The sequence below is a fragment of the Penaeus vannamei genome, chromosome 31, assembly GCF_042767895.1.
Source record: "Penaeus vannamei isolate JL-2024 chromosome 31, ASM4276789v1, whole genome shotgun sequence".
In the NCBI taxonomy this organism is placed as follows: Eukaryota; Metazoa; Arthropoda; class Malacostraca; order Decapoda; family Penaeidae; genus Penaeus; species Penaeus vannamei.
In genome coordinates, this window is record NC_091579.1 from 6,477,598 (window position 1) to 6,505,097 (window position 27,500).

At 35.2% G+C, this 27,500-nt stretch overlaps 1 protein-coding gene across 5 annotated transcripts; it reads left to right on the forward strand.

Annotated features, from left to right (window-relative positions):
• The first annotated feature begins 863 nt into the window (after positions 1–863).
• On the forward strand, positions 864–19,292 carry LOC113823149 (zinc finger FYVE domain-containing protein 21). 5 transcript variants are annotated; one of them, XM_070143721.1, is made up of 6 exons: positions 881–1,021; positions 4,997–5,052; positions 8,924–8,974; positions 9,542–9,710; positions 9,977–10,155; positions 10,353–19,292. In XM_070143721.1, exons 2-6 carry the CDS (start codon positions 5,041–5,043, stop codon positions 10,539–10,541), a joined length of 600 nt encoding a protein of 199 aa, XP_069999822.1. In that variant the 5' UTR covers positions 881–1,021; positions 4,997–5,040; the 3' UTR covers positions 10,542–19,292. The 5 variants fall into 5 exon arrangements, with proteins under 5 accessions (XP_027231602.1, XP_069999822.1, XP_069999824.1 ...); XM_070143723.1 differs by lacking the exon at positions 4,997–5,052 and adding an exon at positions 5,706–5,936 and having other exon boundaries at positions 899–1,021; XM_070143722.1 differs by having other exon boundaries at positions 928–1,021; positions 4,997–5,936.
• The last annotated feature ends 8,208 nt before the right edge of the window (positions 19,293–27,500 follow it).

The following is a 27,500-nucleotide window of genomic DNA, read 5'->3' on the forward strand; positions in this document are numbered from 1 at the left end:
TTTATTTTTATTTGTGTGTGTGTGTGTGTGTGTGTGTGTGTGTGTGTGTGTGTGTGTGTGTGTGTGTGTGTGTGTGTGTGTGTGTGTGTGTGTGTGTGTGTGTGTGTGCACGCGCGCGCGCGCCTGCCTGATGGGGGATACCATACGAGTGTATGTACATGTAGTCACGTGCATACAAAATGTCACTCCTGTATCTTATACTTTAATTAAAGTGAAAATTCCAATTTTATGATTAACAAGGAAATTACTACATCCGTCATACCGAGAGCAGAAACTTTCGACTACTTACCGTGTCGTGCCAGACTTTTTCTCCCATCGTAGCTGTTTTCTGTCTGAGGCAAACTGAACAGTAGCCTCCTATCAAACTCTTGATAAGCCTCGTGCAGTTTGCGTTCAGAAGCCTAGAAATCGTAGTTCGAAAATGCAACTTTCTGTCATAACAACATTCACCGTGATCTAGTGTACGTGAACAATCGCACCTTATATTCAAACTAGGTATTAACATTTCAAAGACTTTTAAAATTATTTAGATATCAAATATTTCGTAGTATTTTGGGCAAAATGTATCGACATAGCACAGTGCTTAATTGGCCGCTTAATCCTGATTGGTGGAAATCTTGAGATAAGTTAGAAACATTATTCCTCATTGGTTAATCTACGAACACGCCCCCCTTCTCAAGAGAGGCTTGACCTAAAACCTTTTTCATTCTTAAATAGATTTTTGTTAATGGCAAGCTTAATTGAGTATTCATGTTAATTATAAAAGAAACAATCGCTCTCAACATTTATTTTTTAGTTATATCTTTAATATACGAAGGTAATCAACGCAAAAATATCTCGTAGAATAATTTACTTATTTGAGCCGATAGTCTCTAAACTTCAGTAAACAAACATGGCTGGAGTAACAAATTCAGGGAAGAGACTCGTCCGCTCCAAATCTGGACTGAGAATAATACCCTTAAAGGACACAGACAGGAGTCCGTTTGAGTTGAGAGAACCAGAATGGATCCCCGACAAAATGGTAAGAATAAATAATTTCAAGTTAGATAACGTCAGGTAGGAAGATAAAGTTAAAATGATTTCGTTTTTGTACAAGTTACATGTTGACCTTCATTTCAGTGCAATACGCAGTATCGTTTTGTACTTCCTATGTATTGATTCTTTTGAATTGTTGATTATGTATCAATTCCTCTAACAGAAGGATTATTGTTTTTGAAGGGCATATAGTATTTTTTCTTTGAATAGGTCGACTATTTTTCATTATTTGACTGCAGTCTACCTGTTTATTATTGTGACATTTATTGGTTGATTGTTTGTCATACATTATTGGTAGATGATTTTAAATTTGGCAAGACTTTAGGATATCTACGCACACTATATCATTAAGAAAAATATATATTCCCCTTCTACGTGATGCAATCAACACATATTGTGGTAACAAGAAGCATTTAAACTTCTTGCGCAAAGGGATTTTTTCATAGTTGCTCTACATGTTTACACTGCGGTCTCGAATAGTAAACAAACTGCTCAACTCATTACTGTGATGTGTCGACTAGTTCATGTGTTACTACACACTTATGAAAATGAGTATTTTCCTATTTGTTCCCATCTACTGCATTATATTTGGCCATCTTGTATTTTTTCTGTAAAACAACAAATGAAATATGTTTGTTACAAATTATTTTGGATTTTTTGTTATAACATCTTTTTTTTGCACATGCTCATTACCCCAACCAGGATTTTCAAGAATTCCTTAACTGTTCTTTGAGAGTCACTGTTAGGTTTTGTGCTGAATGCAATCTTGGCCATGGGCCTTTTAGGTCAATATAGTGAAAATTCTTGAAAGTTGTTGATATTTGCTTATGATAGGGTTTCTTCGCTCGTTCATTCATGCAACGCTGTGTCAAATCTTCTGTGACCAAATGTTGGCTCAGGATTTTCTATTTCCCACTTTTTTTATCATATGAAATGCGATTATTGGTTTGGGTTTTTATTTTTCCACTTTCCTTTGCTCTTTAACATGCCTGTAATGAGCCACCGCCCCCCTCCCCTTCCCAAACCCCAGATTTCCCATGGGTTACCCCAACATTGCTGGCTGGAGAAGGAGAAGTCTCTGACTGGTGCACCATTCGAAATCACAATATATCTATAGTACACATATATTTCTATTGGAAAATAGTATTTTTATGCGGAAAATAGACATGTTTGTCATAGAATGGATCACCTAGGATTTTTGTACAGAATAGGACAGCATCCAGCTTGTCTAGACAAAAACCAGGAAACCTTATGCAACAATTCATGGTAAGAAAAGTCTACTTAAAACAGTTGATTTTTTGGTCCAGACTGTAGTTATTGAAGAGATACAGCCCCTCAGTAGTAGGCTTAAAGTCTCCTTCAATTATCATTTTGCTCATGAAGCCAGTACTTGGCTCATTATAGCTTGGGGAATCATTATGTAAAAGGGTTAAGGGGACCGTCCCGAGCGAGTAAAAAGTTTTGGGTCAAATTGAGTTAGCTAGCTTATAGTATAGGTACATGGATTAGGAAATTACCAAACGAGTATAAAAGCCTTGCTATGACTAGTTCCCGGGGAGCAAACGTGAGACCCACAAAACACTTGGGCAGGTATGCCACTAATGAGCACCCAGGTACACCTATGTGGACTTTTGCTAGTTGCAATCATGCATACGGTATTTGATTATGACATTGCACATAGATATGAGTTCGTGAATGTTCAAAGAACACTTTTATACCAATATCAGAAAAAAGTGATATCAGTGCTTTATTAGGAAATATTTTGTGAAGTATATAAAAGAAAAAACATAAGTTTTGTGTCCTTTTACACATGAAATATGTTTCCATCAAGACTCCCTGGTAATATTTTGTAGTTTACGAAGTGATCTGTATGTATACCGAGTACGAAGCACTAATGTTTGGAAATAGCCGTATAAGAAAGGATTAAGATATTTTCGTTAGACTGCGCTAAACGATTGGTACGTTACGGCATTGGTAAATATGATATGATTTGAAATCGGTCATTAGTGCTACTAAAGGCAATACAATACTAAGGGTACATAAAAGTCGGATTTTTGAACTTCGGAGATATAAGCGAGATGCTGCTAAAGGCAATACAATACTAAGGGTACATAAAAGTCGGGTTTTTGAACTTCGGAGATATAAGCGAGATACCGATTATTTCATATTGATGATAGTACATAGTAATACCGGCTTTGAAATAAAAACTAGATGGAATTTTGAACTTGATTGTATGCACAGTCTTTAGGTGTCTGCAAGTTTTTCTGCACTTCTTAATAAAGATAATGGGTGCAAATGGCTAATCAACAACTCTACGCATGTGTTCCATTGCCATCTCATACTATTGACAATTATCAAAGAAAACAGTTTATATTTTATTCCTTTAGGTATAAAAGTCGATTTAGGCCTACTAAATGAGGATGATTAATTTTTTAACCTTATGTGCATGTGTTTACATACATATGATCATCCTCGAAAATTATAAACACCCAGTGACCATAGTGAAGAATAGCCTCCCCATTGAAAATAATCATTCCAATTGACTTGGTAGTCTTTGCATAGCAAAGTACACAAAATAATTTATATATTTATATATATATATATATATATATATATATATATATATATATATATATATATATATATACACATATATAACATCATTAGATTTAGAGAAAATAACAGAGATAACAAACTTTGGCAAGGTGCCAAAATGTAATATGTCATAATTCCGCTCTTTGTTTACATTACCTTCCGTGCATCATCACACTCATAATTTTCGTGCGATTCAAATGCAGTTTGTTGCTTTTGCTAGAGCCTTGGAGCCCTGAGGCTGTGTTAATTGCCAATTTTTGAATTTTGGCCTCTATCAAAAAAGGTAACTTGAGAAGTTTCAGAATAGGAAAAGTAATGCAGATGTGGAGAAGGAACGACATCAAAATAGACTGCATTTGTAGAGCTTGAAATTGAACAGATAATTATTCAGCGTTACAGTTCTGCATACCCTATCTATCAATCATGCTGATGTCTAGACCACTGGCTCTCACAAGGCATCATAGATTCATATGCATAAGAATGATAATAGATTAGTGAAATGGCTTGATTGTTTGTAGATTATAATAGAAGGTCGGGGCTCTAACTTCTCTCAGATATTACCACAGAGTTGGCACAGTGCCAGCATTACAGTATCATTTTAATTGTTAATAAAGTGTTAGGTAATTTGTCTGGTTTGCTTGTATTTGTATGCGTGTGTGTGTGTAGTCTATCACACAACAATCTGGAATTAGTCATATGAGCTCATTTTGAAATGTGTTTTGTTTACTCCTATATTTATTTACCCACATATGTTTCTGTTCAGAACCCGAAGGGTAGCTACAGTCGTCCTTTCTTTCTTGTTTATTTTTATTTTAATGTTTTCTAATTATGTGTTGAATTGAAAGTTTTTGTTTGGAAGATTTTTATGTGCTATGAAAGTTAGCTCATGTTGATATGGAAGGTGTATATAGTTAGAATTAATTTGGCCAAGAAGTTTGGGCATTTTGAAGTTGACTGTTGTACTGATTGGTCTGAAGATCCAAGTTGTTGTCTTTATATATATAAGTAGTCCAAAAACTGCTCAAGGACAGAAAAGCAAACTAAAGCAAAAAAAAATTCTAGTAAAAAAAAAATCCTGTTGCATTATGATATTAATGTAGATATCAGTGTCTTGTATGGGAAAAAGTAGCATTCCCTTGAAAGCACAGGTTTTCTGGATGGAACAGTAATGTTATCAGATATGGTTCCGTAGGAAACACTGTTTGACTCATTGTTGACGAAGGTTTGGATGGGGTTTATATGCTTTGTTTCCTTTTATCTGAGGAAAAAATTATTAAAACTGTGGATATATATAACTTATTTTGTAGATGGTTACTGTTATGTATCTCCAGATGTTGAATGTACAGTATTGTTTTGTTTTTTACAGCAGCTGTATAATTCCACCTCAGAAATTATACACAAAGGAAAGAAATGATGGTCAGGGTAAGATAAATCACAACAAACCGCACTGAAATATTGCTCTTTTCAATCTTGATCATATGCTTATGGTATTGTAAAGATCATCAAGTCTGAACAGTGTTCATAGCAGAATCTACAGTATGTCATGTATGAAAGCTTTTTTATTGCATTGTCACCATCTAGTAATTTCAGATCTACAGCAGTTCATACCAGATATCATCCTTTTAGGATGTTCACATTAAATCAGGATGACATAAAGTACCCTATTACATCAACCAGCTGCACATTTTCTCCCTTCTACTGATACCAATGTTCAGTAGAAGGCATTTGTATCACACCTGGAGTTTCCTGTATGCGTACAATCCCGTTCTGTTACCTGAGTCTTAGTTTACATTTTAAACGGCTGTGAAGTAAAAGTTTGGAAGTGTATAACATGTTATATATGTAAATATAGTGTTATTTTGTATATTGTAATAAGATCATGCTGAATTTAGAGCAGTGTTTCTTAACCTGGGGTCCTGAAATGTTCTGAATAAATAGCGGTAAGATACCCAGCTGTATATTTTCTTGTTTCTTGTATCAACAATGATAGCAGTTGGTTTTAGTTTTGAGGAATCAACAAAATGAATAATCAAACAGTACTTCACTTCACTTTCCTTTATCCTTCTATTAATCAGATGTTAACCAGAGTTAGGGGATGCTAGACTCTACATGGCATGTACTTGCATGCCATCCCCAGCAGCACTGACTTAACCCTCTTTCCGTGGCTGTTGTGGACAAAGTAGCGGGTGGCATTGTATCATGACCATTCTCGCGCCATCGGAATATCAGACAGAGTTTGTTTTTCTCCGATAGTTGCAGCAGTATTTCTATGGTAAAACTTTTAGGCAATTGCACCTAAAGTGAAGGTAAGCCTTCAATTTTTTTATATTTTAAAAAATTATATCAAAATACAAGCTTTTTGGTGCAAAATGTTGCTTGCAAACAAAGTATCGTATGAGCCAGGTGCAAACTGGAAACTGTTGATGCACACCAACAACCCTGTGATCATGTGCACTTGCCAAACTTTTTTACCTGGCATTATTAGCTGAAGAAACTAAAATCACAGTGGACATGACTTCAGTGTGTGCTATCCCTGATAAAGATGATTTAACCCTAAATGTAGAACGAAACAGATTGTCACGTGTCGTACAGAAAATCATTATCTATTACCAAGTATGACAGGAGTGGTGGTGATGTTTTTTTTTTTTAAGAACTAAAAATATACTGTGTGATGTAGCTGTACCCTAAGGGTTACCTCCCCAATTGATATACATTTTTGAGGCTAGTTTTTCTTTATTTACTAATGTTGCATTTTCTTTAGGTAGTGCCCTATCATGAAACTATTAAGTAATGGTTGGTGTTTAATTTGTGTAGAAGTTATACGTTTATATTCAATTGGTTGTAAGATATTGATATACATGATGAGTGTGTCCAAATTATGCTAAAAATCCTATTTTATTGCAAACCTCTTTAATCAGAACCTATACATATTTTTTTGCTAATTCTTGAGATTTTGTATTGATAATCACAGAGGTATTAATTCTAATGATGTTTTTGTTGACAAAGGTTAATTAGTTTCCTCCAAAATTAAATACTATTATTTCACCTTTCAAAAAGGTAAACTAAAGAAAAATTATTACAGGATATTTCTTATGATTACTGTTTCTTTTCCTTTTCTTTTGAGGTGAAGTAATTTCTCAGAATGCAAGGAATATTGTTTTAAAACTGGATCTTGTATGTTACTTGCCTGAAAAGAACTTTTGGAGGCTCCAAAACCAAAGCTTCTGCTATTTGGAGACAAAATCTCCTCAATTCCTGGCTTAACATAAAAGCTTTTGCTCATTTCTTTTAGGAGTGAAACTGCAAATCTGAGACGTTGGGAGATAATTGGATTAGTTTTGCCTGGGGTCTGCTAGAGTATGAGTGGCATAAATGTCTTTAAAATAATCAAGGGCTATGTAAAACTATTGCTTAACCATTTACATGCTTATGTTTTTTACTGATGAAGGTAGTGATTCAGGAGTCCAGGACATCGGCTGTGGGAAATGTTTCCACATTTTTTTGTATAGCTTCTTTTTAAAGAAGGGGGAATATTCATGCTATGCCTATCCCTTGTTCATCCTCCAAAATGTGATTTACAGCTTTTAGCACATTTGATTTAGTCACAGGATGAGCTCTTTTTAACTGGGTTTGACTTACAGTTTAGACGGACTTGTTCCTCAGTTTCAGTTAGCAGGGTCTTGGGTCCAGGTTTTGACTCCTTTTCTTGATATCTGTGCCTCAGGTTTACTATGCTTCTTTGCTTCTGCTTGTACTTACCAGATGTCAGATTATAATTGGGAATAGAGCTAGACCATGAAGTATAACTTACGTATGGTGCTGTAATACAAGTATTTTTACTGAAATGGGAATGATGAATTGTTTGTGTTTAAAAGATGGCAAACGTAAGTTTCCATGTTCTTAATGACATACTGTATCTACTCATCAGGGTAAGAATGTCTCCTCTGTTTTATCAATATCAGACCTTTTTCTCTTTTTCCCTGCATTTGACATTATCCTGAGATAGACTATTAAACTTATCAGCTTGAACAAATAGCTGTAAAAGATAGAAGACTGGTTGTATATGATAGGAATTCATACATCCTACATGTTTTGTCATGAAATGTCAAGTAAGGACACAGTGCATATAAACCAATATGGATGTGCATCCTATGATTATTAAACAAACTTTCCATTAGGTAATGCACACTGCACACTAAGTGGCAACGCCATATCTCCACCTAAAATGGATATCGTGTGAATATTTATGTGATTTCAACCTTTTTACCATATGACAATAGAACATTGTCATGATATTGGAGATATGCTGTGTACGCCCTCGCTATAATCTTTTTTGAAATTGCATTCTAATTTATTTGAATTTGAATTTTCTGTCCAATCAAGAAAACCCCCAACCCTTTCCCCATTAAATGTGGAATCTTAATTGTGATTTTTATATTATTTTTAGGGCCATACCTGTAGATCTGAACCAAATTGAGAAGGGAGTCTGATTGATAACATGCTATAAATTTCAATTTTGTAAAGTCAAGAATCTTGATGTTTTGCTAAGGAATATGTTGATTTCTTCACCCGCATTTACATTATATCCCAGTGTTTATAAAGTAATGGAAATAGATGCCAGCAACTTTTAGTGCTTAATGTTTTTGTCTCTGGTAAGAGGACATTCAATCAGTTTTGATTATATAGCTTTGTTTAGCAGTATTTTCATGCATAGTGCATCTTAATTGGAGGAATGCATCACAGTTGGTGAGCTTACCCTGAGTTAGAGACAAGAAGGAAGATATGTTTGATGCCTCACTATAGATATAAGTGGTGGTCATGATAAGCTTAGTTTGCAGAAGGAAGGGCATCATTACAGATTTTTATAATGCTGGAAATGACACACATTTGTGTGAAATAGTGGTTATGAAGGTGTCAGTAGTAATGATAAAGGTGAATGAAAATGACTTTTATAATGTTAAGGATAGATAAATAAAACAAGATACAGAAGACTGAATGATAAATGTAATATGCACCACTAGTTTGTGCACATGAGGCTTTGCAGCATCACATTAGAAAGATTGACTTACACTATTGTGAATATTTATTTGGCATTCCAGTTCTGTAAATATTTAGTGCTGATTTCAAAGAAATTCAAGTATTTTCTCATAGTATGTTGAGCCCTTCCCAATAAAGCATAGGCATATTGGTATTGTATATTAATAAGAAATGTATATTGTGTTTAGATTAATCATTCTTGCCCTGTCTTAATGAATCCAAATTAAAGGATATCATCATAATTTTTCCTCTGCAGAGCCCGACTTGTATGGACTGCAAGGAAAAGTTTGACTTTTTAAAACGAAGGGTATGTATAGTATGCATCTTTTATCTTTTGTAATGAATTATGTATTTATTTTTATTAGTAGTAATAGCTATTTCTGGTTCTTAATCATAAATCTTTTTGTTGGTACTTTCTCTTTGTGTATTTCTTATACGTAGTTGTATTATTTATTTCTTGTTATTGATATTGGTAATGTAATTTCAGTAGCATCTTGTACATTTTGCTTCCATTAATTTTTCATTATTATTATTATTGTTATTATTATTATGAATATTATCATTATTATTGTTGTTATTCTTATAATTGCTATTATTGTAATTATCATCATCATCAGTTAGTTAGTGTGAGTTAGTGTGTGTGCGTGCGTGCGTGCATATGTGTGTGTGAGATTCTTTTTTCTGTCATTTCTTATATTTTCTTTTCCGTTAATTTTTTTGTATCTTAACAATATGGTATATGAAATAGTATCCATACAAGGTATGGTTCGGTAATAGATATTATAAATCTGGTGTACATTTGTAAAACTCAGGTACTTCCATATAGGACAGATGTTGTAATGGCATACTAAACTGTCATCTAAGAACCTTCTAGCATCACTGTCGGAGATGTGGGCGGGTCTGCTGTGCTACCTGTTGCGAGACCCGACTGGCCCTCCCTAGGATGTGCTTCCTGGACCCAGTGCGGATGTGTTCCCCCTGTGCAGAGACCACCTCAAAAGAGAACCAGTTCTATAACAAGGATCTGAAGACACTTATTACGGGTGGGTAATATTTGACCTTTTCTAGTTTGAGGTGTAGTGATTGTTGCTACATATGATTGAGTATAAAGTTATTTTGAGTATTATCATGGTATAGCCACTGTAGTTCTTAAAAGTTGCACATTTTATGCGTAGTAGCAGTAGTAGTATTAGCAGCAGTAAGAGTTTTTTACAAAGTTCTTAAGATTTATATTTTTGATAATTACTTTGTTATTTACTATAATGACATAGCAGGGTTACGTCTGAAGTCTTACTATCTAATTCTACAGGAGCCATCTTAAGTCAGAGTGCACAGGATCAGTTTGACCTAGAATCATGCTTGGTGCAGTGCCGATTGTCTCCTGATCACCGATACTTGATACTGTCTGGATCACAAGTTGATAACCTAACACCATTGTCCATACCAATGCACAGGGTAACAGGACTTCATGTTGCCAACAGATTCCAGGTAAAGGTATTTCTTTTATATGTATTTGTGGTTGTGTGGGTGTTTTCAATTGTTTTTGTACTTTAGAGGAAAACATGACAGAAGAGAATTGTTATTATCATTTCTTTCTGTTGTTATTGTTATTGTTATTTCTTTTTCATACTGACTTTCTATGCATGTGAATAAATATAATGTATATATACATTTTTATTCACTAGGATTCAGCAGGCAACTTCAAGGTAACAGGGGTTACAGTTCAGTATACACTGGCTGGAGAAGACGAAGACGAGGTTTCCATTGCAGCTCCTCCTGATGCTTCGCCCTCTGCATATGATTTCCTAACAGCACTAGAAAAGGCTGTCTTCATGATGCAGGAGGCCCGTGCTGTAATTGGCATAGCAGAGTGAGTGAAATGGCCAAGGAGCAAATGTCCCCTAAGGGGATCAGAGGTAAAAAGAACAGGTATACTGGAGATTATGGAGTTGGTCAGCTAGCTAGATTCCAGATGGTTTTTGATAATTTGGGTTGGAGAGGATGTTGTGATTGCCAGTGTGTGATTTTTTTTTTTTCTTTGCATGGTGGTAGGAAGTTGTAGCAATTTCCAAGGGCTGTAGTAACTGGGAAATGTATATCAATTATACAGATATGTAAAGTATGACAGAATAGAGTGATCCACCATTTATATTCACTATTCACTACATACATTATTTCCAGGTATGTGGGAGTATCATGTATATAATCCCTATAAAAGACTCATTGTTCTGTGATTAAAGGATAGATTAGGTGTATGTAACTTCTGTAAGTTTTTTATTGGTGCTTTATCCTTTCACTGTACAATGTCTGTAAGGGATATGTATTTGCTTATATATTATAGCTCATTTTGTCTTTTATCTTGTATAGCACATACAGATTTTGTAATATATATTTTGTCAATGAGAATATAGTATTGTTATTCTTATATGTTTGTGATACTTTCCATTGCCTTCAAGTTACATATAAAGAGTTCATGAAACACATGTATTTGAAAAGAAGAGAGAATAATCATTACTTGGATTAGGTCTAGAAGGAATTTTTACCATGCTTAAAACTGTTCTCAGTGTACTGGGTTTTCATCTAAGAAAAAGAAGATGGTAAATTTCTTCTATCCGTGCACTGTTAAGTATAATCCCTTCCACTTCCTAGTTTATCTCTCAGCATGTCATTGTGGGAACTGACAGTTTTGACTCTTGTATCTGAGACACATCTACTATGAGGAGGAGGTGCATGTTTCAGATTCAGGAGTCAAAGCAGGTGGCTCACACATTGGTTGCTCTGTGGTGCAACGGTAGCTTGCTTGTCTAGCAGTCTTGCTGACCTGTGATCAATCCCGTGTGCTGCCAGTGGATGGTAACCCCTGCCATTCCTTGCACACAGGAGATTTAGAAACAAAATAAAACAGAGCATGTCACAGCAAAGAATATCCATTGTAACAAATGGAATTAAAATTAAAACTGAATCTTGCATTGAGTAGTGAACTTGATATGGAGGGACTGACATTTGCAATGTATAGATGATATTACTAATAATTTAAAAGACCATAAATTCCATTTATGTCAGGGAACATACAGAGAAAAATGGTAGAAGGCCTAAAACTGGTAGTTCTATATTTTATATTTTCCTGTGCTCACATGAAAAGTAGTCATCAGTGTCATCCATTAGGTTATAAAAATGGTAGTTATTTTCTTATCTTGTAATATTTATTAACATAATGCTTCCAGGAACATGTAAGGTTGACTGTAGTTTTGTTTTGTGAAATGTCTCTTTAAAACAAATGGTTCCACAAGGGCTCACCCACAAAGGAGTCAATTAGTAGGTTTACACATCCTCACCTTGAATTTTTTTATTTCTAAACAATTATATTTCACCATGTGGTTATTGTTATTATATGCATTTTGGTAATTACAGAGTTGTTAAGAATGCTAATAGCAATAGGATTTTTTTGCTGAAAGTTAAAGAGAAGGGTAAACAGAGGAGATAAGTAGGGCTATTAATTGACTTCTTATTGACTAAGCACCTGGGAAGCCATCAATGTGTTAACACAATTAATAAACAAAACTTGCAGTTAATAAGCTATACATACATGCCATCCCTCATGGCAATAGTTTAAATGTGATATTCACCATGCTACAGATGGAACATTAGAGTAATGGCATGATATCTCTAAGATGAGCAAATTTTACAGTTAAATATTGTTCATTAGATTTGTAGGTTTTCAAAACTAGCAGGACAAAGTATTGCCATAGTACAGAGAAGCTGATATGACAGATTTATAACTTTTGATTTTCAAAATAGTGAATGACAAGCCACACACAAAGGAAATTTTATTTGGGTTTTTGGGAAGCGTCACATTGGTAGTATCTAGCATGATATTGTGATTTTACAAGAAAACAGTATAATATGAATTTGAAATGTGATTGATAAAAGAATTTCCAATGAAATGCTTCTGTGAGTAATAGATACTGCCTTTTTAGTGAATTTCCATTTGTAAGATAGAATCTTTTATAAGTATTTGATAAAAAAGTATGTGCTTCTGCAGTTTAAATACTTTACTCAGTATTTGTGAATTTGAACAAGTATGTCAAAGTAATCTTGAAATGTATTGTGAATGCTGAGAGACCTAATTAGATTCAAACAATCTTGAACAATTTGCTGGTTTAAGGCTATCTTTAATTTTTATTTTATAGACAATCAGAAATATGTGAACCTAGCATCAAGTTAAAGAAGTACTCTAGGTGATGGTCATGTTATCCAAAGGGAGTCTTGAATGGAAATAGGGAAGGCTGTGTAAAGACTCTTTCATATTGAATTCCATATTTTAATCCTTTCTGTAATTTGCTTGTGATTCTATGGCATTGTTTCATGTTAGGTGTCAAAAAATTCATGTTGCTTGTTATTTTTAATGATTCTGAAGAGTTATGGTGTGTTTTCAAAGTTAAAAACACATCCTAATTTATAGATTTCAGATATTAGAAAAGAGACTATTGAAAATGTATTAATGTTTGTTTCCAGATAAGAGAATGTTATTGCTGTCTATTTGTTATAAAGTTTCAATGTTGTGATGTTTGTATGTTGCATGTTGTCTTGCCAGTATTCGTATTAATGTCTTATCTCCATCACCATGACTGCCTTTGATTATGTTTGGAAGATTTTCAGAGGTAGTTTGAAAGTGATCAAAACCTGGTGTTGGTAACTGTTGATATTATCATTGAATCTCATTGTAAAGTATTTTTGAGCCTCTCTATCTTCATTCTTTTTTATGTACTTTTTTGTTGACTTCCTGCTTTATCTTAGTATTCACTTTCTTTTCCAGGGTTTCTACAAGGCTAGAATAATAATTAGAACATAAGTCGGGAACACTTAACTATTTATCACACCATTTGATGTTAGAGTAGCACACTACAATGATATTAGTTTTGTACTTTTGTATGGTGTGTTTAATGGATATATTATTCTTTAACATGGATAAGAAGGGAGAGACATGTATATAATATGTTGATTACTGAGTTTGTATGTGCATGTCTACTTATATATATTATCTGCAACACATGCATGCAAATGTAATTTTGTGTTTTTGTACAGATATTATTTATGTGAATTTAACCAATTAGTGCTAGGTACAAGCACTGTTCAAAATAGCTTTGTTTTACCTGATGTCTCACAAGCATTTAGTTGGCAAGGAGTCAGTTACTAGGCTTATCTGGTCTCAGCAGCTTACTTCTTTTACTGAATTTGTTGCTGATATTGTTGTTTGTAACATTATTGTTATATATTTTTTTATTTTTATAATGTTCTCAACAGTAATAATAGAAATAAATATAATGTTATTTCCTGAAAATTCAGGGAATGGGGAAGCATGTGAGGTAAGGTGAGCCTAGTAATTGACTGTGGTAATTAAGTGCTTTTGCAACCATCTGTGTGTAACTAAAAGTAATAAAACAATCTGCCAAGAACATTGCATTCCCAGCATCAATAGGTGAAGAACACTGTAACTACTTTTAGGCAGAAACCATCTATTATTGAAAATAGAAAAACAGAAGAATGAAATATTTTAGTCATGAAGTAAGCCAAACTAAACATTGCACACAATACTGTAACCAAATATTCAAATTTGCCATGGAATTGTGCCTAACTAGAATATAATAACCAGTCATATTTGTATCTTCCTATAAAGTAACTGAACTAATACATCCTGCATAGCTAGTGCCAAGTGTCTCCATGGAATTGATAAGGAAATACAACAAAAACTGTGGGTTTTGCCAAAAGTAATGAAATTAGGCTTGATGTGTAAGTTAGAAGAAAGTATAGAGGGATCAAAGCAGATAATGCCACTTTATAGAAAAGGGGAAGTATATTGTTTATTCTAGAAATTACAAAGCATTTCGTCTGAGATATATATGTAGATTCAGTCATTTAGGGTTAATTTCCATCACCAGCTCCCATTCAGTGATCTAAGTGTAACTTAGCACATTTTCAGAATTGTCATGAAGTCATCAGGGGATCTTGAAGACTTTATTAACTGAAATTACACAAAGAAATTTCTGTTAGACTTTCACACTTTTATCTAAAAGATTAAAGGAAAAATACAGATGATAATGGATACGGCAATAGTGAAAAGAGTCATGCAGAATATCATAGTAAGGTATGTTTATGATAATGCTTGGAATGTGCCTATGCCCCCCAAAAATACCTTTTCTTGCATGGCCAAAACTGCGAAAACATTCTGTATCCTTGCTTTTACTGAGAGCCATGAAACTTACAAATAATGTTATACAGGGATTATGAAAATAATGTGTATATTTAAGGAAACAGATAATTACAATCAGAGAAAATTCTGAATCAATGTGAATATACATAAAAGATTGATATACAAGAATATATAAACTTTAATTCTACAGCAAAAAGTTAGAAGGGCCAATGTCAAAAAAGGCCTGTTTTGAGATATGCCTACCACAGAACTGGAAGTATTTGCTTCTATAAGTGTTATAAAGGCTAATGTCTTCAGGGCATAAGAGACGCCACAAGAGCAATACTTCGAAATCCAAATTTATTGAAAATCTTGTATTCTAACATAAGACTTATTGCCACAATAAGCGACCCAAAGCTTCAGGTTGTGTTTTTACTATTCTATATTTTCCCTTAAGTGCCATTTTCAGTCTACAAGTAATAGATTTTACATGAATGTATAGCAGAATTATCAAAAGGTTTATGATTTTTAAGCCATAAAATGTTAGAAAACTTCAGAAATCAATTTAGGAGGGATGGTTTAAATATCAACAGCATTAAATATTGTAATTTATTAATTAATCAAGAAAAATACATTTTTGCAATGTTTATGAAAACAAATATTGTTTTTTCTCTTTTCTTTTTCATTATGAAAAATAGTTATTTTCAGTATGTAAAAAAATATCTTTAAAAGGATTAGACTGATTAGGCATAGAAAAAAGTCTATTTCTTGAATTATTATTAGCAGAATTTCAATCATGACATTGGCCTTTCTTGTTCTCAATGCTAGAATTCAATGGAATAGTTACTATGAGGATAGATATTTTCGATGAGAAATGCATGTCTGATTAAAGGTGATACCTCTGCATCAGGAAGGCCGCTTGAAAAAAAAAATGCTGCAATTTGCCATCCTTCCAAAACTCTTTGTCTTCTACTTCATTATTTCTTACTTACATCCCATTGTTCTCAAAATCATAGTTTATTTTCTTATCAATTCATCCTTTCATCCTCCTTATTCTTTTTGTGTGGGTGTCAGATATATTGAAACTACCAGACTGGTTTGAAAATATAGAGAAATATAGAGAAAAGGAAAATTTCCAAAATGGCTAGGCACATCAGCAATTGAAATTTGCCCGGTGTTTAGGTATTTATCCACAGGTTGTTCATATCCCTTTTCTTCTCTCATACACATTTATTTCCCTTATCAATTCCTCCTACCTCCTACTCTTTCTTCACTTTGCTGTGCTTTTTCAGCCACTACTACTTGTACTAATTCAAATAGTAATATTACTAATGTTTCAAATATTACTTTTGATGCTGTCATTACTACTAACTCCCAGTAACAGACATTTAAGGAGCAAATTGAACCAGCCAGATTGGCCCTGCTTGTTATTCTGTGCTGTTTTGAAATAATCCCAAACTGCTGATTGAAAGTTTTTTAAAATGCTCTAGCATTTGAAACAGGAATGTGATTTAGGCCCCAAGTTCTCTATCCTCAGAATTTACCATCTGATGTCACATTAAGTGTCTGTAACTACTACCAGTGCTGCTGCTACAGCTGGTAACATTGCCTACTACTTCATAGACTAACATTCTTGCAGGATGCTATTGCTATTAGTATTACTGTTTCCATAGCCAAAACTGCTGTTACTCAGTTACTGAAACATTTTTTTTTTCATGCAGGATATTGCTAAGTACTTAGAATAAGCTTTAAGTGAAAGTGAAAAAGGATACTGATGGTGACAAAGCAACTCTACAGCCACAGTGAATTGAGAAATCTGTCAATTTATGTTTTTAAGAGTATTTTCAGAGTATTTTATGATTTCTCAGTTTGCAGTTTGTTAATGTTGTTTATTGTTAATGTATGTTATCTTCATTGTTAACAGGTGATGGAAGTTGGTAGATAGGTATATTATGTATTATGTATTATTGAGGCTTGGATATGATGTTCTAATATTTATTTTTTCAAGGAAGACTATTCAATTTATTGTTGCCAGTAATATGTAATGTTAATTGTAGTTTTGTTATTTGAACATTTGTTTATACATAGATGGTTCTATAAGTGCTCAGCCAACAAGGAGTCAATTAGTAGTCAGAGTGACCTCATCTGATTTCCCCTTAATTTGAATTTTTGGATTCTTTTTTTTTCCCTTAATGCTAATTACATCATTACTGTTAACATCATTATTATAAGGATATTATTAAGAATATTAATCCTTCAGAGACAGGTATGGGTGTAGCTGTAATGACTTGCAAGATTGACGGCTGTACACAGCTTGGGCCCAGCCACAAAGTCTAGATTGTTGTTTCATATTACCTTACAATAAATTCAGGCTCCATCATCATAGGATTAATGGCAATGTAGAATTTTAAGTAAGGTTTCTCTAAATTAAGGAAAAAGGCAAACGGAGATACATAAAACCACATAGTGAACAAGTGATTGACTCCTTAATGGCTAAACACTTGTGGAGCCATTTTGTGTGACTACAATTAACCCAGTGCCGACGGGTAAAAATGTTTGGTAAGTGAACGTAATAACGGGATTATTGGCGCGCATCAGCAGTTTCCCCTGTTTGCGTCCGGCTTGATTGGTAGTTTGCAAGCAACATTTAGCACTTAAAAGCTTTTATTTTGCTATGATTTATAAAGATATTATAATTTTGAAGGTTTACCTTCATTATAGATGCCATTGCCTAAAATTTTTACCATATAAATGAAGCCGCTCCTATCGGAGAAAAACAAACTCCATCTGATAAGCCAGTGGCGCGGGAATGGGCATGATGCGATGCCATCCGTGTTTCAGTCCACAACAGCCATGGCATGTACATACATGCCACCCGTCGGCTAGGGGTTAATAAAGTAAACTCACAGTAGGCATGGCATGTATGTCCATGCCATCTCTGACATAAATTATTTAAAGTCCAGATCTTCATTCTTGTAGCTGAAGACAACAATTTTATCAACTGAATCATATAACTGCCATAAAGAAAATTTTGCTTTGATCAGACAGCATGTGAGTGATAATAAGATAATGGCCAGTCATATGCATGCAATGCAAAGCCATATTTTGAAAGAAAGAAAAAAAGGTGTATTGTTACCATCTTGGATAATTTGGTCCACTATCTTAGAATAGGTCACTATGAATATATTCTAGACTGGTAATTTTGTACAAAGATAAGTGTAATTTGGTGATTTGAACAAGCAAGGGGAAAGTTACCATACAAGGCCAAAGAAATTTTTTACCTCATGCCATGATTTGGAAGGCCTCATATTAAGGCATACATGAAGCTTTGGGGCACCTTGAAAGAAATGGTGACAGTACCCAATCATGCAGGTCCACCATGACATCATCCTCTCATGGTCGACCACCCCTTTTGCCAGAATGTCTTCACTTGTGGTTGAGCTTGCTCGAAATTGATCACACAAAACAGTAATGTGCCTATTAGGCCCTGGCTACATACTTTGAGGAGAAGTAGTTCCTTAAAAGTAGGATTAAAGACTCTTCTTGGCCTCAATACCTAAATGACCGTTTATTTCATAGCCTCTAGCACAGAAAGAGGGAGTACTAAGTTTCCTATATGTCTGTTTCTTTCCTACAAGCAGCTGACTCCACATACATCCTGACATTCAGTATGGCATTTGGGGCTCCCATAGTCATTGGGTTAAAAGCATACCAGTAAGTTTATGTATGTACATAGATAAATGAATATGAAATATATACGCACACTCGCACACGCACACCCACACACACACACGCGCACACACACACACACGTATATGTTCATGTATATTCATATTTATATATGTTATCACGATGTTGCCAATTATTTTAGGACAGATATGCCATTATGGAAAGGTTGGTTTGCTGTTATAGTAGTTTTTTCTTTCCAGTAAGAAGTAATGAGATGTATTCATTATAAATTACAATGATAATGAGAACTGTTTGACCAGTTATATATGTGTGTCTTCCCTTGGATTTCATAGAATTAAAAAGAAAAATGTGTTTGTAACAGCTCTCTGCTTTTCCATTGTGTACAGTTTAGCTTTTTACATAAATCATGTTGGTTCCACTTGCACTATAGCATGTAGTCCTACTAGAACTTGTACTTTTCCAACTCCTTTATATAAATTTGGGAACAAGAAATTGACCCAAAATTGCTGTGCCTTTCTGTGTTTGTAAGTAGATTGGCTCTGGTTGTTATTCTGTGCTGTTATAATTTTTTAAAGAAGAGGGAATAATTGATTTTTGTAATACAAAGTTTGTAAGGTAAATATATATTCTTGTAACTTCAGATAAGCTCAATCATAGCTCTGTGGTGACCAGGTTATTTGATAGTTGACATAGTCAGCTATACATGGGAAAAATATTACTCATAAAATATATTGTCACAGTCTTGGTAGCGTTTTTTTTTTATATATCCCCGTTTACAGAGATTCATGTTCAATGAAAATTGATGTTATTAAACTTATTTGATATCTGAAAAGGAAGATGGATTTACCCCAATGGTGCTGGGTAACCACACTGTCTCCTGTTGTTTTCTTTTGTGAGATTTGTTTGCACGCAGATGGCTCCACAAGTTCTCACCCACCAAAAAAGGTTTTTAGGATATATGTATATTCATTTTTGTCAGCTAATCATTCTAAAAAAAGAGTAAACAGCTGATCTTGGTAGGGCTCTCCTCTAACCACAACTCTGAACACTGCAACTACTACCCACCCCTCAATGCCTACTGGCACATTATCCACCCAAGTCAAGACTCAATCTCTAGGAGACATTCCTGCTCTCTCAACTTCCTCAACTTCATGACCTCTACCCCCACAACCTCCTTCATCAATCACCCCTTCCTCCCTTATTACTACTTTACAGCCTTATTCGCCACCTCTCCATAATACTACCCTCCTTAACAATACTTCCTCTTCCACACGTCCCTATCCTTCTACCACACCAACTCAACAAATATCTTAAATACTCTGTTTAGCCCAGTCAAATTGGACCAATTTTTTGGGATCCCCCTTACAGTTCCTTACTCAATAATTGATCCCTCTGGCAACCCCATTCCTTCAGAACCTCATCAAATCCTTAATACTTGTACCAGAACTGTGTCTATCTCCCCAGCAAACTGCCCTATTGATAACAAAGATTGGTCAAATTGTGGAGAAGATTTACTCGCCTGCCTCAAGGACCATGATGTAATATCAGTACAGTGCTTCTCCATTCCTCCTAGAGGTCATCATAAGAACCCCACCAAGACTGACAAAATTACTTTCCATTGACATGACCTTCCCTTTAATATCTACATTGGCGGAGAATCCCTCCCAGTCCGACCATACCAACCTCTTCCCCATCATTGTCAAAACTTTTGGCGTTTAGGGCATCCTGCCAAACACTGCCGTTCCACAGCCCGATGCCCCTTATGTGCCCAACCTGGTCATAACCAATCAAACTGCTCTGCACAATCACGTACATGTGCTAACTGTGGGAGCCCCCATAATGTATTTTATAGAGGCTGCCCCACCTACAAGTTTGAGTCTGTGGTAGCAACTCTGATACAAACTTGGTCTCACTCTGTGTGGAGCCAGACAGGAAGCACGTTGACAAGGTTTCTCTCATACTCCCTACTCCAGTAATGTTGCTTGATCAGCCCCTCTCCCTCCTTCCCAAGATGTTCCTACACCCTCCCCTATACCTACTTACTTCCCCACTTCCACTTCTACCTCCTACCTTTCCCAGTCAAATTCTTTTGCCACTCCAAATCCAGACACTCCAATCTCAACTATAGCGCCAACACTTTCCCCTCTCCCTCCCTGCACTACCTGCAGCAGACAGACTAAACATTCCACCCCTTCTTCTCCACACTCACCTCCACCTACCTTTGCCTTTACTCCTCAGACACCAGTCTCCTCTTCCCCCCCCCCCCCCCATCTTGAGAAAACTTTTGTCTCACAAAACTCTCCAACCAACTTTATTGCAGAAACTCTTAAAGATATTCAAAACTCTCTGCTTGAGTCCCAAAATGACGCTGATAACCCTTACCCATCCTCAAATTCCACAACTCCCACTCCCTCCACACTCAAAGTGACTGCCGATATCCATCCTCCTCCTACTCATATTCTCCCTACTCCCTCCCAACACAGCTCATCCCCCTCAGCTCCAACTACTGCCAATATCCATCCTCCTCCTACTCATATTTCCCCTGCACCCCTTCCTCCTACTCCCTCCCAACACTACCCACCCCCCTTAGATGTCCATCCTTTCCCTACTCATATTTTCCCTGCACCCCTTCCTCCTAGTTCCAGTACAAGTATTAAGAGAGAGGTGAGGTTCGGCAGGAATGGTTATGCCAGTGAGGTCAGTTAGAGTAGATAGTGCATAAGCTTAGGATTCAGATGAAACTGTAACAAGGCATGAACTTTGCCTACTTGTTTCTAGAGACGCTGTTGAAAGAGAAGGGTATTTTCGGGGTTAGGGGCTATGGGGGGAAACAAAGAATTGATCCCACTCGGCTGGGCCAGAGAGAGTACTCAAAAAATTTGCAGAGGTGGAGGCATTAGAAGGACTAGGGCGGGAGAAAGATAGGGTGGTGTGGAGTGGAGTAGTTCTGTGGGGGGGGACAATAAGGATGAAGAGTAGTAACAAGGGAAGAGGGGTTATACATTGAAGATGGAGATGGAGTGGAGCATATTGGGAGAATAAAATTCTGAAGGTTGAGTGATGACTTGGGTGGGTGGTTCAGAATATAGTTGTCAGTAAACGTCGAGGAAGGGATATTAGTATCAGTGGTCAGAGCCATAGTCAAAGGAGGGGCAGGGGTCAGAAAACCATCAAAATCAAATTCTGATAGATAGTTGATGAAGGTGCAAGCCTTAATGCCCCTTAAGGATAAAGAATCATTATTGGCCATGGTGAAATTTAATATAATGGGGAAAAGAAAATCTACCCCTCAAGGTCCCCATAAGGGGTAAGGGCTAGGCAATTAACCAAGGGAATACCCAGCCCATGGCTTCTGGAAGCTGTTCGTGACTTATTCAAAGCAAGCCTTTCATCCATTCAGCATGGCTCTCACAACTTTGGAATGGGACAGAAGGAAATAGAGAAGATATGGAAGAGGAAAGGGGAAGAAGAAAAGACCAAGCAAAATTAGTTGTGGTGAGGACTGAAGCCCAAGGTACGGGCATTCCCATACATTAGGCCTCAATCTCTGTCCCCAACACACACAACTACAACAAGCAAGTTATTAGGAGGGAACGGGCATGGGATTGGGAGGGACCTGTGCAATATTCCACATTACTTCCCTTAACAATTTCAATCTAATCACCCACATTAATCCCTTTCTTCCTGAAGGGCTGTATGACTTCTGATATGTAATCATTTAATCCCTCTTTACCCTTTTCACTATTGCACCTTTGTTGTGCCATATGGCCTTCTATGTCTAGCACATCTATTTTGCTTTGTAACCATTTACCATTAACCAACACAAACAGCAGAAAAAAAAATCAAATTCAACCTCATTAAGACTGTGCTGTTGTTAAAATATAAATTTCCTGACCCTATTTATTGCATCTCTTTAAATAAAATGTATAATTACAATAAATAATTAATTAGCAAAAATGTAATATAACCAATCAGTTTAATAAATTTAATAATTTGCAATAACTTAATACAACCAATTAATCTGGAAAAAAGCTACAGAAGATATAATAATATTTTAGAGAAAAATCCATCATCATCCTACTGCTTTTACTTGGTAGTAATTGGAATTGAACATTCATAAACTAAACTTCATTCACAAACTATGGAGAATTGCATTCTGCAGTAAAGGTAAAATAAGATTTTTATTTATTTATTTTACATCATTTATTATGGGCAAATATGTACATGAGCATTTTGTTCATAGAACTATGACGTAAATATACAAAAATAGAAACTTTGCTACGTTATGCATCAATTAAGACATGAACAAAACTTTTACAATGTTGTATGTGTATCAGTACTCTATTTCAACAAAAAAGTACTTTTTCCAGTTCAACATATTAAGGTTATATAAATATGAACTCAATAAATAAAGATAATTTATAGCATGGCATTACTGGAGTCAGTTACCAAGTTTATGAATATACATCTATAGACAGAGAACTGGAAGAACCACAGTCATACAGTTTTATCACTAATCTTTGAGAAATTCGAAAAACTATTTTCCCTCATTCCCCACTTTTATACAATAATGATGCACACAGTCCTCGGAAATTAGTAACCTACAGTGTACAACTACAGTTTAGGTATAGAGAACACACACGGTGCCATGCTATAGCTGCCTCATGGTAGCAAGACAAAATTTATAGCATTTAGTCCAGTATTTCCTTCTAGATTCTGCATCACATATCATAGATTTGAGTATTATACAATATATCTAATAGATGAAATAACATGATTAAAACCATAACTATACAGTTTATGTATAAAATATAACGGAGTGAAGTTTCTGTAAGCAATTAAATACCATAAAAAGAAAGAAAAAATTCAGCCAAAGGCAAATAGTAATATGTGGCTGCATAAATGCCTTTTTCTACATAATACTTTCAGCTTTTCTTCAACTATATCAAAATTACTTGTTTATTCAAAATCCAGACACATCTGAATTTATCTACAATTTAGAATTTATCAGTAAAGCTGATTTTAAATCATCAGCTTTTTTTTTTGGTTCTGTATAACAAAACTTGAAACATAGGTTTCAAGCTATCTTCACAAAGAGATCAATAAAATGTGGAGAAATACACATTTTTATCTTCTGTACATAATAATGATCATATTTAATGTTACATACTCTTACTTGTGTCACAGGAATATCGCAGAAAGAACACATCCCCAGATATTTAATATCTTTCAAGGAATCCTCAAAAGATATATATAAAAATAATGAAATTTAAAATAATAACATGCATAATCAAAATAATCATCATATTTATAATCATTATTATTGCAATAACAATAATAATAATTAATAATAATAATAGCAATAATATTATTAATAATAATTAATTTATAAAAAATAATAATTAACAATAATTAATGATAATGATCATGATGACGATGAGGATGACAATGATGATGAGGGTAATAATAATGGCAGTAATAAAAATAACAATAATGATAACTTATGATATTAAAAGTGAACGAGACTAGCCTCATTCTAGGGTTACAAGTGTTTGAGAAAACTGAATATAAGAACAAATAAAAACAAAGTGATCAAAGATATACAAATTATAGTACGTTTACATTACATGCTCATATACTTATATTTTTGTTTTTTTTTGCAAGATTACACATGATTTAAATAATGATTAGCTCTTACCTTTTGGAAAAGGAACATAGGTTACATATCTTTTAACCCTCTACATTATACAATAATAAATACAGTTCTTGTGCTGTTATATATTTCCACTAAAAATATTAAATTGGGAATAAATTCTTACAAACAATGATCCTTATATACACAATTGGTGATGGTTCAAACACAAGAAGAAAAATATTTGCAATGGTATAAGTCTTATCTAAAAATGAAATATGCACACCAAACAGAATAACTACATCTTATGCACACGAGGTCAGGAATGAGGAGTGCAGGCCTTTGATGAAAACGTACTTACACAAACAAACAAAAAATATATGTGATAGGTGAGTATGAGTGTTCTGCATATGTGCGTAAATACATGTATGTGTGAGCACATGTAAGTGCATATATGTGTGAGCGCATGTAAGTGCATGCATGAGTGAGTGAGTGAGTGAGTGAGTGAGTGAGTGAGTGAGTGAGTGAGTGAGTGAGTGAGTGAGTGAGTGAGTGAGTGAGTGTGAGAGAGAGAGAGAGAGAGAGAGAGAGAGAGAGAGAGAGAGAGAGAGAGAGAGAGAGAGAGAGAGAGAGAGAGAGAGAGAGAGAGAGAGAGAGAGAAAGAGAGAGAGGAAGAGAGAGGGGGGGGGGGGAGGAAGAAGAGGAAGAGGAAGAAGAAGAAGAAGAAGAAGAAGAGAGAGAGAGAGTGTGTACGTGTGTGTCAGTGAGTGAGTGAGTGAGTGAGTGAGTGAGTGAGTGAGTGAGTGAGTGAGTGAGTGAGTGAGTGAGTGAGTGAGTGAGTGAGTGAGTGAGTGAGTGAGGGGGGGGGGGGAGTCCATGTGCGTGTGAGTGAACGAGTGAGAGTGAGTGTGAATGAGAATGTGAGTGCGTGCACTTGTGTGTGTGGGTATGTGTGCAGGAGCATGTACATATACAAGGAGGAAAATAAGTGTGTGTCTACAAAATAATCATGTTATGTGTTTGACTACAAGCCAAGTCATGAGGATGAATATGAGAGTATTAACATCTGTGTATACACATATAAATACATTTGGAAAAAAAAAAGTTTTACAAGTAACACATACTAAACACATAAAAACACTTAAAACAACAACTGAGTATTCCCAGGGTTTTACAATGGTTACCCTTTTAAATTTAGGACTGACCAAAATAGTTTTAAGTACAACCACAATATGTTTCTTGCTGTAGCATGTGCATGCATATATGATTGGGTGAGTGCGTAAATGTCAGAATAAGAGAATAAGAGGTAGAGGTAGAGGGAGAGGGAGAGAGGTAGAGGGGGGGGGGGGAGAGAGAGAGAGAGAGAGAGAGAGAGAGAGAGAGAGAGTGAGTGAGTGAGTGAGTGAGTGAGAGAGAGAGAAAGAGAGAGAGAGAGAGAGAGAGAGAGAGAGAGAGAGAGAGAGAGAGAGAGAGAGAGAGAGAGAGAGAGAGAGAGAGAGAGAGAGAGAGAGAGAGTGAGTGAGTGAGTGTGTGTGTGTGTGTACGTGTGTCAGTGAGTGAGTGAGTGAGTGAGTGAGAGTAAAGAAAATGAATAAGTGTGATTCACTGACCAAGTAAGTAGTATGTGATTCACTGAATGAGTGAGTAAGAGTGATGCATTGCATGAGTATGGGTGTGTGATGTTCTGAGAGAGTAACACTGATAACACTGAAGACAAGTTCAGACCGCAAAATCATTGTGACTTTATTCCTTCACTCTTCCATCAGTTTGGGATACATCCAGCAAGCACTGTTAACCATTCTAATCAATAAGAATATTTTACTGATAGTAAACCTTCAGCATGAATCACCAAAACCATCTCATTTTTACATAAATCATTAGGTTACAAAATAAGAAGAAAATCTTAATATGAATCAAACCTCTTTATATATTTCTTGTGAGCATATTAATCCATTGGATCCGGTTGATGTGACCATCATATCAGGGAAGAATTTAGATGAAGGTTATGCTGTTATGGAAAAATTTGGCTGAGGGCCTGGGTGATGGGAATGTATCATGAAATATTCAGGTTTGTGCATGAGTGCACAAAGCTTTTGGAAGATTTGACTCAGTGGGCATTTAGGAAGGGACTCATGCATTATTTCCACCAATAAACAAGGGTGGAATGTACCATTTGTGAGCCATGGCTGGATAAAAAGAAAATATTTCCATGGGCAGGGTCCTATTTGTAGCTGCCCTTGTTATTTCTAAAACTACATAAGTAACAAAATGTTATTTATCGTTACTGCACAGAGTTGTAGACTACTTAGAGAGATGATATGGAGTTTGTGCAAGGAAAATAGTCTATTACTGTCTTGATACAGCATATAAAATGACAATTATAAAACATGAAAATGGAAAAAAGCAAAACACACTTATGCAAAGGGGAGGCAAGGAGTCTTGACACCACACAAGAGCATTTGTGTGGCCCAGGCCTATAAGCCACACATCCAGAAGAGTCACCACCCAAGTAAGCCTAATGCCCAAATTTTCGTTACCAAGGCACCTGGATCCAACAGGTTATACATATTACAATTTTCATGAAATATTCCTTTTTTCTCACAATTTTCTCGCCATGTAACCTTTCTGGAAAAGTTTTTAGAGATGAAATCTATCCAGTGCTGAACTAGTCTTGTGAATTCAGTTAAACCACCAAAAGTAAGCAAATATAATCAAACATTCATCCTTAAATATAACCATACAGACATTCTGGTCTACAACATATAAGCAACTGCCTTGTACATTTATCTTGAAATAGTTGTGAATAGACTTGTTCCATGTTCAAAAGCAAATTTGAGATCAAGGAGAACATATTCAAACATTCCAACAACCAACATTTAAAAAGCTTTAGAAATATTGGTAATAAATATTGAGAAACACAACAAATAATTTGGATATACTAAACAGTATACTGACCATTAAAATTCAAATTGTTACAGAACACAATCAGCTACACATAAGTACACTATGTAATGTACAGCTTCTGTAATGGTCTGTGAAAAAATGTAAGAAGCTAAAACAGTTATTGCATGATTTTGAAATTTCAGTGCAATGTAAACTGCAATCCAACTTCAAGCATCCAAGTTATATAAAAGATATATAAAAGTTTTATGCCAGTTTACCGTGATTCAGAAAATTACTCTCAGCGTGAAATCTACTTTGGTAGCATGAAATAAATATAACTATCATATACAGTTATCATATTTGAATAGTTTACTGAAATCCCTGTTAAAAATATGACTTTAGAAATTAGTTAAACTTGACTTAAAATCCTTGAAAAAT

Bases quoted from the DNA above. Each gene is read 5' to 3' on its own strand.
- LOC113823149 (XM_027375801.2), top strand. From the start codon at position 893: ATGGCTGGAGTAACAAATTCAGGGAAGAGACTCGTCCGCTCCAAATCT. The intron at 8,975-9,541 runs GTATGTATAGTA...AGAACCTTCTAG, and splicing joins TTGACTTTTTAAAACGAAGG to CATCACTGTCGGAGATGTGG. The intron at 10,156-10,352 runs GTAAAGGTATTT...TTTATTCACTAG, and splicing joins ATGTTGCCAACAGATTCCAG to GATTCAGCAGGCAACTTCAA.